This window comes from Cebidichthys violaceus, unplaced genomic scaffold, assembly GCF_023349555.1.
Source record: "Cebidichthys violaceus isolate CVI_PGR_0920_01 unplaced genomic scaffold, fCebVio1.0.p SCAF_1, whole genome shotgun sequence".
NCBI classification, from domain to species: Eukaryota; Metazoa; Chordata; class Actinopteri; order Perciformes; family Stichaeidae; genus Cebidichthys; species Cebidichthys violaceus.
Genome location: NW_027176262.1, coordinates 13,950,798 through 13,964,837, shown reverse-complemented (window position 1 = coordinate 13,964,837; position 14,040 = coordinate 13,950,798). Strand labels below are relative to the sequence as shown.

Genomic DNA, 14,040 nt, shown 5'->3' with positions numbered 1-14,040 from the left:
AATCCCTCAGCTCCACGAGAACCTGTAGGTCCATTTTTATCAAGTCACTGAAGCCTCAGTGTAGCTTAACTTCCAAAGGCATCTATTCAGATCTGTTCACTACTGTAGCATGAATCAGATAAATGGAGTAAGTTAAGAATTGTTCTGACCTGTCCAATTTGTATTTGTATGTATTTTTTACAAATATTTTACAATAACGTTCACAGCTGTGCCATCATTATTTGGTGCAACAACAGTCCAAATTGCGTTGCTCTGTTATCGACACACAACGGGAACTAAAGGAGGAAACACTGAAGAGTTTGAACAAACCACTGCAAACATACTTGGTGTGAACAAATATTAAGTTAGGGGGAATGGAAGAGTTTCTTAAAGTAATGGAAGAGTTTCTTAAAGTAATGAGACGCTTCAAAGAGAAAAACAACAGTCCAAACAAAGATTAACACCATTGAAGTCAGAGCAGAAAAATGAAATGACTCACAGCTATAACAAAACCACAACGTCAACATTCTGCTAAAAATACTCCTCACAGCAAACAAACGCAAAGCGGAGAAAAGCAAAAAGTAAATTACTTGTATTTAACAAAATTAAGCTGCACTCTGAAGAGAGTTTTGAGAACATTTATATTGTCTCTGGCACTTCAGGAAAGCCTGGTTAACATTTCTACCTGTCAAAGAGGCAGTAGGTTATTATAGGGCTAAACTATATACAAATACATTTTCTTGCATTACAATATCAATTCTGCTTTCTGGGAGTTCAGCCTTTTGCCCGTAAAACACTGAAATGATGCAATGTGTGTGTGTGTGTGTGTGTGTGTGTGTGTGTGTGTGTGTGTGTGTGTTCATGTTGTTTGCTTTATGTGTGAAGAGGGCTCATTCTCTACGCATTCACTATTTTACCTCACCTGTACATGAAACATTATTTTATAATGTAGTGACTAAATACAGTATATAGTATGTTTAATTCCTGGTATGTAAAAAAAACATTTTGTATTTTTCCACATTATGTATATTTTCTCTTGCAGAAGATGGATGATGACAATGCTTTGTCCCCCACAAATTCCTGCAATCCTAACCATTCCTATTGTTCTATAGAACTACTGAGTATTGGACTAATGCACTACTGGACACTGTTGTATGCTTGCATGGGTTCAAACATGTGCCGAGAGACATGCCACCCTGCTACATAAAGGTTAGTACCTACAGAATACCACACCGCATTACGGAGACTGTTTCCATAATAGACTAAGCTTCTGGACATTCCATCAAAGTCCCATCTCTCTTATCTTTCTTTCAAGCACTTTTGTTGGCTGATAAACAACAGAGGGATAAATGAACAGGGCGATAAATCTGATACGCTGTTGTCCTGAGGACTGGTTGCTGAATTGAGAGTGAGTCTCTCTATTTTCCCTCTCTCTTCCTCCCCTGCCAGCTTAATTTAGGCCCTGATTGTGACAGAAAGCAGGGAGCTGTGCACCCTAAATGATGCGATTGTTAAATCAGATACAGGGACAAGAATGCACAACAATTACCTGATCAGCAGACCCCCCCCCCCCGAGCCGCTGACAAGAAAGATAAATACTGCAGCAAATTCAATCCCTTCCTGTCCAATGCTTAGATTTAACAATGCAGGAGCATTTTCATTGTAATGGAGCTTGACTGTAAATGTTTCTATAAGCTCAGTGTCAGGCATTGATAGAAATATAGTCGGATAAGGAAAAGATATGGACAGATCTTTGGAGCCTGGATGCAACAGGCCATATGGTTTAAGAACAGAAATGGCAGAGGGATTTACACCAATCACAAAGAATAAAAAAAAAAAAAAAAAAAAAGAGTACGAAGAAGTTGAGAGCAGGTGAGTACAAGAAAACGGGTAATGCATCTGCAGCATATGACCTTTTCTGTTGGGTAATAATCGACGGTCCTCTTCAGACTGGAGGCCCCATGTCATGAGATTCTAATTCTTCACTTTAACAATCAGTGTATCATATGACCCATCATTCTCTAGAGAATGTGAGGCCCTCTCAATGGTCCTTTCATACCAAAGACCCCCCCTCACCAAACCAAGCTGTCTGTGCAGGTTGTCTGGTTACATTGTTCACTGTTTTTAGTTGGGTCGCTGTGTTCAAAGAATCTAAGCAATTAACTTTAGCGAGTATAACGTTGTGACTATTATCTGTAAGTGCGATGGGCAAAACTTTGAAGCTAAAACCAGGAGTGACAACGCCATATATCTTTGTCATTAGTTACTGCGTAAAACCAAAACCTCTTCACTGCGTCTCCATTTGTCCAGCGTTTACTCAGCTTCTCACTCAGCTGAGAGAGTCGGTTCAATCAGAGGCCCCAGAAGGAAAGGGGCCCTTCCCACAGGAACGCTGAATCCTAAGGTTACAGCGTGTCACTACAGTAAGTCCATGTAATCATTTTATAACCTGTATTTCAACTCTCTCCCCTGCATGTTCAATAAGCCAATAACGTTTCTGCCGTAAAATAAAAAAAATCTATCTCCCTTTAGGACAGATGTTAAATTAACAGATGTGGATGAGAAAGCACATGCTACTCATTAATCAGTTGCAACTGCCTTACTGTTAATGACTCTGTCATCTCCGATGTTTACAAGACCGGTATACAAACCTGTTTTATCTTTTTCAAAATCCATTCTCATATTCAGTCTATGGTCATAATCTTAAAAACAAGGCTGTTATGGAATCAACAAATATGTGTATGAATGAAGCCTAAAAGTCTCTAAATTGCACTGTATGATTTTGCTCTGGGACTTTTTCTTCTCTTCCTTCTCTACCACAAAGGTTTGTTTTGGTTGAATCAGATCAGACTTTTTCCATCACCTTTGGTATCCATGCTCTCATCCTCATCCCCCTTTGAACGCCCGCTTTCCATTTGTCCCTTTCCTGTCTTCCTCTTCATTTTGCCTCTTGCACTCACGTCCCTCTCTACTGTATAGTTCATACCAGCAAAATGTCCTCCTTACCTCTGACCCTTCTCCTACTGCTTTCCATCCATCACTCTCCCTCTCTAGCATCACCCCTCCCTCTCTGCCTCTCTCCAGAGATAATTACAACAAGCCTTGTGAAGATCAGCTTGTATTTAAACAGCTGAATAAGCACAGCCTGGGGGTGCTGACAGTCACTATTCAACAATAGTCAAGTGAAACAGTGGAGTAGAAAATAATAGCTTGGGTGCAGCTTTATAGGGCACATTTAAAAACATCGCTCTGCACTAACTGCCACTTTTATTATTGTGTCCCCCAGTAATGAGCATCACTTGTGGTTAAAATCCATCTGTATGTGGCCTCTGCCCTCTATTGTAGCCACACATTCAAGCTGATATACTGCATGCAAACATTTAGGTCACTGCTAATTGATGAACCAGTGTAGCATCTAGACAAACAAACCCACTGTAGGAAAAACATCCCCAAATTGTCATACATGCAGAAACTTGCACACATTTTTGTATGGATACGTCAGAGTATATCATAGTTATGTGTACGTGCTTTTTACAGTTTGGGGGAGGTATAAGCTTTTGTGGTGTATAACAAACAAATACACACACACACACACACACACACACCTGCTTCATTGTAAGTGGCAGAGAGCTTGTCCAGCATTTCTCTGTCCAAAGTCAGAATCTGCTGCTCCAGGATGGAATGATAGGAGAGGCCGCCCCTCTCCTTTTTTTCATCTTTCTCCTTGTCTTTTTCTCTGTCTCGCTCTCGCTCCCGTTCGTAGGCCAGTAGCTGCTGGCGGAGCGCCTCGGGCAGGTGGGCTTTGGCAAAGTCAGCAGCAGCCTGAGAGCAGAGGGAGACAGAAGAAAAGTTATTGGGCTGCAGATAAAAATCTGTTTGATCCAAAACCCTATCAGACGTGTTACCAAATGTATTCTGACCTTCACATTGAGGAGTGTGGTTTTCTTTTTAAGCGGACCATGTTCAAGCAGTACATTAATTAAAACAAAAAAAATCAACAATAATTTTGAGGACTGAAAAATCGTTACAAACAAAATGCCAAACATTCTCTGGTGACAGATTCTCAAATATTCAAATTTTCTGCCTTTATCTATTTGATGTCATTGTAAATTGAACATTTTTGGCTATTGGTCTGTTGTTGTTTTTTTTCTAAACAATAAATCAGTGGGTCAAAAAAGACAATTGGTAGTTGCAGCCCTAATGCTGAGGCCATATTCTAATGCGTGGATGAGATGTAGAACTAAAGACTGAAACCAGTGAAAGTTCTGTTGATCAACACGTCATTTAAGGCCAGCAGACGTGTAAGGAAAACCTGACTGCCAATAATCAGGTTTAAAGGTTACAGCGGCAGTAACCTGATTGTCCTTTCTTGCTTGCCAAAGCAGATGAATCAGAGATAAACAGAGATGAAGAAAGAAAAAGTGCATCGCCAATCAAATGCACACAAGCTCACACTTACACCCCGCTGTGGGATAGAGCTGAGCCAGAGAAACTGTATCCTCACCTCTATCCATTTTACTCTACAGATAACACCGACTAAATCTTTTCTCACACATCCCCACCGGCGTTTCAGAGCAAATAATGCCTCCCTCCGCTGGCTCAGTGCCAAACAGGGAAGACAAGCCAGTCCGAGGTCACAAAGTTCAAAAAAGTTCCAAGTACAAATGTCAGATAATATTCTGCTGACATGCCACTGATCTGCAGCATTTATACAGCTCATATTTCATACCTGGTTTGTAAAGTCTAACTAGCCCGCAGTTATTAAAAAGCAGTGGATTAAGAAAAGAGAATGAGCCAGTTGAGACTGCAGAAGAGAAAATGTTGTAAATTTCCTGCCACTTAATATGAAGATTGAGGTCATATGACAGAGACCCACAGATGAACCCTATGTCCCAAGTGCTCACACACTGTCCCTAGTTAGTTATCCTCTCTCTCTCTCTCTCTCTCTCTCTCTCTGCTCAAGGAAATTACTTTCAAGAACCCAGATAACCCTGCTTCTTCTCCACACATGAAAACAACTCATCTACTCCTATTTCTTTTCAGTGTTATTGAAGCTTTTCATCTGCAAGCTCCGTCACACATCCCCTATGAAACCCAAATGCTTCCAATTTTCCATTTCCCAAAGTCCCTTCTCTGTGCTTCCATGGTGATGTTCAGTCCAAAAATCACCATGGATCTTTCTGACACACTCCTCTCTCTTGTCTGAAGACAATCGCAGTTGTCATACCTTCATCCTGCGGTTACCATGCAGAAAGCGGGAGTCATACACTGAGCTCGAAGGTCATAAATAGAACAAGAAGACTTTTGTCTGCTTGGGTTATTGCTGTGCCAATTACCGAGCCGTTTAATTGTCTGCCTGTCAGTCCTTCACAAGGCACCGGGGTCACAAAGCCTCTTCCCAGCTACATTCCTCTAAACCATTTGACTGCGATCAATCTTTGTGACTGCATGTGTGTCACAGCTTGCAGAGACAGCCTTGACAGAATGGGAAGCGGAGGCTAAGTCTCGATTATCGGACAATCTAACCCGCTGGCTAACCCGATCGACACATCAAACACCTGGCTGCAGCCTCTGCACCGGCTTAGAGGATGAAAAGAGGGAAGGGTGGATGAATGAGGGCTAGAAGGGATGGACAGGGACGAAGACTGTGGGATAGGGGGATGAAGACAAGATGGCAAGGATCAAGCATAGTAATATGGTAGGAAACAAAATGGGTGATGAGATTAGGGGTTGGCATAGGAGCACAACGGAGGAATGCAGGTAATGGATGAGAGCAGAACCTGAATAAAATAGAGCTATTCCTGCCAAAAGAGACATAGAGGGGTTAAAGCAGCAGATGTCTAGAACCAAAATGATTTGCATTCCAATGCACAGCAGTAGAGAAATAAAAAATACAAAAGTGGGGTGAAAGGTGTGGAATGTTTTTGCAGAGCCTATTTTATTTATTAGTTTAAATCATCCTTTCATCTTCTTTCCTGCCTTTGTTGGTGCACTGCTACGTTCGTTGGTGCGTTACCGCCATTGATCAGTGAAATAGCGTGAGACCAACAGCAGGATGTGAATTGCACTGCCTGTGCTTGATTGTGCGTACTCGTGCGCAGTGCAAACGAAACAGGGACCCAATCGCAAAAACATTGTTTCATAGCTACAAGTGGTCAGCACTCCACAGTGTACATTAAACTACTGTATAACCACAAAACCCACAAGAAAGGGGGGAGAGACATATGTATTGTATGTCTCAAGCTATTGGTACAATTTTGTGTTTCACTTTTGCCACGTTGCAAGATGAATAAGTGGACATCTGACGATTGTAAGTCAATCAGCTTCTAAATGCTCCACAATATTCACCTGATACAGTAGTTGGTAGCTTTTGTGTGTTTTCTGTTTGGGGCGGTGCTTTAGAGCTTTTAAACTGAAAATGTCTTTCTGCTGCATTTGAAAATGCAGCTGATGTGAGAATCGATCAAAAAAAAATTAAGTCAATTTATATTTTACTTAATGAAATTTAAGAAAATAAAACAATAATAATGTTGAATAATGCCAATGTTTTTGCTCGACAATTGACTTAAACAATTCATATATTATCAAATTTGTCAATTTTCTCTGGATCAACTCATTTATTTCAAACCTTATTGGGAGAAATCTTTCTTTTGCAGTAGAAGTTACTATTGTGACTCCCAGTCCCAACACAGGAGAGTTGGCTCAGAGTGTAATCAGTCGTGGCTGTGCAGAGCGTCACATTGGGCTCTCCTTCACACTACACTTCACATGCGACCACAAAGGTCTGTATGCACATACAGTGAGTAAAAAAAAACAACACACTCACCAACGCACACACCTTCTTATCTCAACAAGGCCACCTACAGACTTTCACCGTTTCTATCATCTACCGAAACACTCCCTCCTGCCTGCTCACTGTGAGCCACTCGGATGGACAGTCCAACAGAAATAGTCAGGCCTTTTAAACACTTCCATCAATCACATCTCCAGGTCGGATGAAGTGAGGGAAGTCATCTGAGTTTTCCTTTAGAGTCACCCTGAGGGAGTTTCATAACCGAAGTAGAAAAATCTCTTTCTGCGGTCTCTCTGACAGATCAAGCAGGCAGATGGAGAGAAGAAGAAGAAAAAGCAGAACAGAGTGGGGAGAGACCCGAGGAGGAGAGTGAGAACTATTCATTAGCATCACTCAAGCACATCATTAAAGAAAGAAAGAGAGAAAGAGAGACGGTCTCCCCGGTTTAAGATAGAAGTGACAAAAAACCATCAAAGCTGTGAAATACAGAGAAAGCAGTGGATACTAGACAATAGAAGAGGGATTCTGGAGGAAGATCATTTCAAAATATTTCTCTTTGTTGTTTTGATTTCCAATTCACAACTTTTAAATTATAATCACAAGGCTGATCTCTGAGGAGACTACATTTGCAATAGTCTACTCACAGTATGCAACGACTATAAACTTCTATGTGCTCAATGCTACGGACAGGAGGGATATCATTTGTCTTAAATGAGGAAACAAATGGAGTATATTGATACCTAAACAGGGCAAAAGGGGCTGCTGCTCTAGAAACACTTGTGCAAACTGCAGAGATGTAGTATGTCTCTCCTCAGGATGACATTGCAGAGCTCAGTCTGTCCACAGGGCCGTGGAGAGCATGAGCACGGAGCCCTAATTTAATTATGTCACACCTGAGCTTTGTATGTGCCAAGGCTATGCCAAGTACAGGTTGTGAGTGGGACTGTGTGTTTGTTGGTACAATGTTGTCACTGTTACATAAATAGAAGCCCTCTCATTTGTACTTAAAGAGGAATGTGAAGCAGGCTAACAACACTTGGGTCCAGTACACTTGAACACACTCATCGCACTCAACTCAAATTAATTCTTGACATTGGAAACAACAAAACAACTTCACCCCAAGGTCCATTTAATAGCCATTTCTGGAGCTCAGCTTCAACACAAAAGTCAACACATGAAGTAGTTTAAGTGCATTTACAATTCCGGGACAACTGAGCAAACTCCAGCTGTTGAGGAAGATCATTTCATTCAATTGAAAGCTCCAGAACAGCTACTAAATAGACCTTGTGGTGACCCATTGGCTTTAATTTGTTTTAATGCTGACTTATGTGTTGTGTAATTATCTTAAACTTGAGTTAAGAATGACCTTTGTCAAATTATTCTTAATTTGTTCTTTTGCTTATTATAAAGTTTTGAGATCTTATTTTTCTTAAGTAAATAAATCTCTCAGCCATCTGCATGACAATTTTGATCCAATTTCTTTCTTTTAATCTGTTTTGTCTTGTTGTGTTGGGTCCATAAGCTCATTACATGTTGAGCCAACCAACATTCATATCAATCTTTTTAAAAAGGCCAAAAATGTAATAAGAAAATATTTATATTTCTTAAATCAAAGTTAGCAGCGGAGTCACCTCACTAATTATTTTTTTTTAAATATTGACCTATTTCCTCAAACAAGCATTACTGAAAAAGTAAGATTTTTTTCACTTGTTTTTATGAAAACTAAGTATTGCGACTCAACATTCTGCTTCCTGTGCAGCCTGAGCCTGGAGCCAGATTGGAAGTGTTTGTGTGGCCTTGTGAACACCCCCTTTGCGCCCAAACATAGATTTTACCCAGGCATCCCAAAACTATTTCACTTTCCCAGCTCTTAAATCTCTCCTAAAACCACAACAAACATTCTGAGCACAGATGGGCTGAGGGATGGGGTGGAGCGACGCTGGTGGTACTGGGAACCTCAAATCTCCTTTAGATGCCAACACACACAAGCACACGTCACTACATTAGCTCAAGAAACATTCAAAAATAAACCACTCTGAGAGCAACCTTCATATTCAAATACCGGTCATGTCTCAGAGGGTATGTGTAATGGCCAACACTGTGCCGCGTGACTGACAGCGTAAAGAGGACATAAATGACTTCTGTAAAGTGAACGATGATTTCAGAAGCGAAAAGCAGAGCTATAAAAGTGGATCAGGACTGGAAAGTTGAATAGAAGTCTATTAAAAGTGCCAGGAAATGCTTCAGTGCCTTCATCCTTGAGAGAGAGAGAGAGAGAGAGAGAGAGAGAGAGAGAGAGAGAGAGAGAGAGAGAGAGAGAGAGAGAGAGAGAGAGATGACGAAAGAAAGAACGAGAGGTATAAGACTGGGATGATAAGCCAAAGCCTCAGCCAAAGCCTCCGATTGGCTGAACATCTGTCCCACCTCAGCAGACGCCTCATTCAAAGTCCCCTAAAACTTGAGTTAACACACAAAGACCTGCCCCCCCACGAGGACAACAGACCACAGGTTGTTGGATCCTTCAGTTGCCAATAAAGCAGATTTTACAGCAAAGGTGACCGTCTAGCAACTCCAATTCTGCTGCCCTAAAAACACACACACACACACACACACACACACACACACACACACACACACACACACACACACACACACACACACACACTCTTTACTCATAAAGTGAAAGGGAACTATCACGGAGTTGATTCGCATTCAGGCAGTGAACAGACCCAAAGCCATCAGTCTGCCTTTACACTCGCGATACACACAACTTGGAGAGAGATCTCGCCGTGTGTCCTTCCTGTGACAGCCAGGTCCATTAGAGGAGGTGAAAACTCATATTAAACCTAAACAGTCTATTAGAAAGAAGCCGTCCGGCTGATCCATAGCTTCCTGCAGCCTAACCCCGTAGTAGGAGCACCTCGTCAGTGTCTACGGCCTGGACATCGACTCAATAATAGACTGAGGTTTAGTTTATAGAGAGGAGGCTCAGCATCATTTCCGAGGCTCGGTGGTGCCAGAACATGATTCATATTACCGCTGCAGCATGCAGGGATTTGAGCAGCTTGTATTACAGCCTGACCGATACTGGATATTTGTTGATGATACCGATATTGATATCTGAGTAATAAAACAATATATTGGCTGGTAATAATTATTTTAATACACACATTTGTGATGAGGATACCTTAAATTGATCTGATCAAGTGTACTGAGTGAGATATTGAGCATATGTATCAGTCATTTTCAGACATTGGATGATGAGCTCAGTAATTGGGCAAAGCCTCTGTGCCTCAGCTTCGTATTTAGAAGAAGAAACAACCTCTCTGGTGAAAAGAGTTTAAGCTTTGACAACACCATCTTAACTCAAGGTCCACTTACTAGCTTTTTTAGAGCTTTCAACCGCATCTCAAAGTCAGTGGATGCATACTAAGTTGCCATGGAACCCTCATATAAAGAAAATGATTACATATTTACATTTTAAAAATAAAATCTAAATATTTTTGTTAAATGCGTTGGATTACTTAGCTACCAGTTTCCACAGACTTCCTGTCTTTGTGCTACGACAAGCACACCCTAAACTAAAGTCTGTCCTGGACATGCGGAGATAAAATTGATGCCAACTCTGCATAAAACAGGTGTATATTTCACAAAATGTTGGCCTGTTTCTTTAATATCTAATATCTATCTACATCATGCTTGGGCCGTCTTTGACCTTTAACCAGGTTGGTGTCCAGCTGAGGACCTTTCCTGCATCTTCTGTCTTTCTTGCTTCATTATCTTCCAGCTCTCTACTGTCCATACAACCCTCCACTACTGTGCTGGAGAATGAATTATACATATAGTTACTAGCCTATATGACATAGGCATTGGCTTAGCTTTTAAATGATACATTACATCAGCAAATGAGCGCCTTACCATAAACTCTTAACACTGTCACACGTCTGCTCGGCTGTGATGTGTTCAGTACGTAGCTAAAAAGAGTTGCAGTGGTGAACGCACGATGCAACTTTGTATTCTGGAAGCAGCAAAAACAAAAAAAATCTCTGCCATTGACAGAGTAAAAGAAAAAGAAAGAATCATGGAAAATGTGGAGATGCTCACGCTGACGCTCACACAGCCCCAGCATGGCAGCAAACAACGTTCAGACAACCATCTTAACTTCCACTCAAACAGAGCTGCCACAGTGTACTGTAAATGTGGCACCCATGAAATAAACGTAGTGCTAGTCATTAAACACTATAGCCCTGTCATTTCTTGAGTAATAATCAACATATGTCTGAGTAGTAGCAATGCTGCAGGGGATATAGTCTTGTGTTTGTGTATGTCACAGGCAGATAGACAGAAACCGTTTTTTTTTTTATTTGGCCCGGGTGCTCCGCACGTCATATTCCTGTCTCACAGAGCGGAGGGGTTGGCAATTAGAATAACGCCAACTGGCATGAATCAGCACGGGCCATAAACATCACAGTGAGGGGGGAGGGGGGGGAGAAGAGTGATGGAAGCAAAAAAGATGAAATGAGGTGAGAGGAAGAGAGCAGAGGTGATAAAATCATTTTAGATGTGCACCCAGGTGAGAAAAATGAAGAGAGAAAAAGAAGGTGAATAGAGAATTGCTTTATACTCAGATCAGCTTCCAAGTTTCTTGGAGGTGTGGGACTGATTCAAAAAAGCACACACACACACACACACACACACACACACACACACACATACACACACAACCAGACTGGTTGTGCTTCACTTTCACGCTTTATTCATATGCTTTTTTCAATCAATTACATTTCTTAAAATTTTTCACAGAAGGAGCCTTGAGTGACTGCAACACACAGAAATTCATCGATAGTGTCACTTAATTCCCAACTGATAGCTCATTTGGTTAGCTCCATTTCAAGCAACACTTCAGCCATGATTAGGGGGTATACATGCTGGAACATGAAGTTACTGTGAGAGTGTTGAGTGGTGTTTCTGCATTGTGATTTCAGCACAGAGACTTTGTTTTGAATACTTTCTCATCCTCCACCTAGTCTATTATTACCAAGAGCTACCAACAACAACTCACAGACCTATGTCTTTACTGCAGCTGTAAGAAAACAAATGATAACTCTGAATAAATATTACACATTTCTACTACATTACAGAGCAAAGAAGACTTCTCACGAGTCTCCTCTTCCAAATCTCCTTTAGGAAACGACAGACTCTGGTCATATTGGCTATGGGGGGGGGGGTGCAGAAACAAATGGAGCAATGTCACCGAGTTGAAGGGTCAACATTTCCTGCACAGATGAGCCTTTGTTTTCAGGGAGGTGAAACGTATCATTGATTGTTAAGTGCAAGCCAAGGCATTGTATACCAAGAATGATGTAGCTCTATTTGTCTTATTCGTAAAACAGAATGAGGACATTGTTCTGATTATATCACGTGACATTAGTTTATTCATCAGTGTGGAGCTGAAACGATTAATCAAGTAAATTGATTTTGATTAGGAACTCAAAAGAGTATCATGACAATAATGTCCATAATGTCCTTGATGTTATTGACTAGTCCCATTTAAAAAAAAATTCTTTTAATTATATTTATAGAAAATCATTAACCATAATCTAAAAAATGTCAAGTTACAGCACTACACTGCTGATTTCAGCGTCTCAAATATGAGGATTTGCTGCTTTTCTCTAGTTTATGTAATTCTAGATACTTTCAGGTTTTGGACTGCTGTCAGGACAAAAAAACATTTGAACTCTGTAAAATTGCAGATTAATTGATTAGTTGAAAGAAATCTTCAACAGATGAACCTACAAAACTATACTGGTGGCAATCTGTAGAAATAATCTACATGGACTCACACTGTCAAGTAGACAGTAAATTGATAAGGTCTGAGAAATAGCAAACCTTAGCTGAAAAACAGTTAAGTTCGATGCTTATAGAATTATGACAGGAGGCAGACTACATTTTTGCACAGTTGCAGTTTTCATAAATGAACGGACGTAAGGCTAGAATGATGACTGCTTGTGTTTAGGACTCGGAGGGTTTGGTGAAGCACTTCTCAGATATCCCTCAGCTCACAGTTGTCCTTGTGCTGAGGACAGAGCCAGCACTATTTAAAGTACAGGTTGACCGATTGCATTTTTAATGGCCGATATAATAATGATAGTCTCAGATTGTTGCAAGAGAGAAGTGAAAGGTTTCTCACGGCCACATCAGCTGGAGTTTATGGTGCGGTGTACTTCTGTCGGCTACTTTTGCATACACAATTTTTTTGGAAATCATTGATAAAATAACATCCTGAAGTGTGATTTGATGGATTACATCGCTGGAATATGTTCTGTTTATTTACAATGGGTAATGCGCTGTTCTGTGGCTTATGACTGTCCAGGATTACTACTGTTGCGTGCCCGTTATATTGTTAAATGGCACTCTCACAAACCATTAATATTTCCGAAGTAAAGAGAATCCCAAAGTCTGCTATTTCCTGTCATTAATGGACAGTTAAGTGGCTCGATTATTTGAAAGAGAGAACACCAAATTACAAAGTAATTTAAAGTAACAGTTGAAGGATTTCTTGTCTTGTATGGTGGACAAAGAGCGTTATATATTCCTGAGATAATAAATGGGGTCAGATTTTTTCTAACCCTAACCCAAGAGAGAATAGTATGTGAAAAGTATGTGAAACACATTTGTACATAATAGGTTTTGAATCCAATACTGGAAAGTGCTGATCTATAGCTACAAGTAAGAGAAGAGAAAGTGATTAAGACACTAATGAAATATAGATGCTTGGTGTCTCCATAGGCTCGTCCTTTGGCATCTATTAGAATTTCACTTATCCTTCAGACCCCAAACACCTACCTCTGGTCTATTTATACACACACCCCTGCACAATGTGTGTGTGTGTGTGTGTGTGTGTGTGTGTGTGTGTGTGTGTGGAGTATACTGCTGACAATTACTTGTCATCAGTCTTCCTTTTGCCTTGCAGAAAAGGAAAACCTGAGGGAGTTTATTTATATTATACTAATCAGCAGCAAAACTCTTTACATGCAGAGTTAAAATGCTGTCTTCTCATTTTTCAAGCTGTCTGTTTTTTTAGCTGTTTTTGTCTTGTGTTTTCTTACTTTGTTTCAGTCTTTTAGTATTGACAGGCAACCTCTTACTGTATTTGCAGAGACCTTTAAAATAAGTTCCTTGCCAATAAAGCTCATAATTCTTGATTGGGAACCTTGCTCTTCTCTTGGGCTGAGAGGTCCAAGTGTAAGTCTATGTACCATTTAACC

The 14,040-nt window shown here is 40.6% G+C and overlaps 1 protein-coding gene across 1 annotated transcript in view; it reads right to left on the bottom strand.

Annotated features, from left to right (window-relative positions):
* The window catches only part of ppm1lb (protein phosphatase, Mg2+/Mn2+ dependent, 1Lb), a 41,002-nt gene that overhangs the window by 7,818 nt on the left and 19,144 nt on the right, over positions 1-14,040 (bottom strand). Inside the window, exon 2 of the mRNA XM_068711777.1 lies at positions 3,585-3,801. Within this exon, the coding sequence (XP_068567878.1) occupies positions 3,585-3,801 (217 nt within the window). The remainder of the gene's footprint in view (positions 1-3,584; positions 3,802-14,040) is intronic.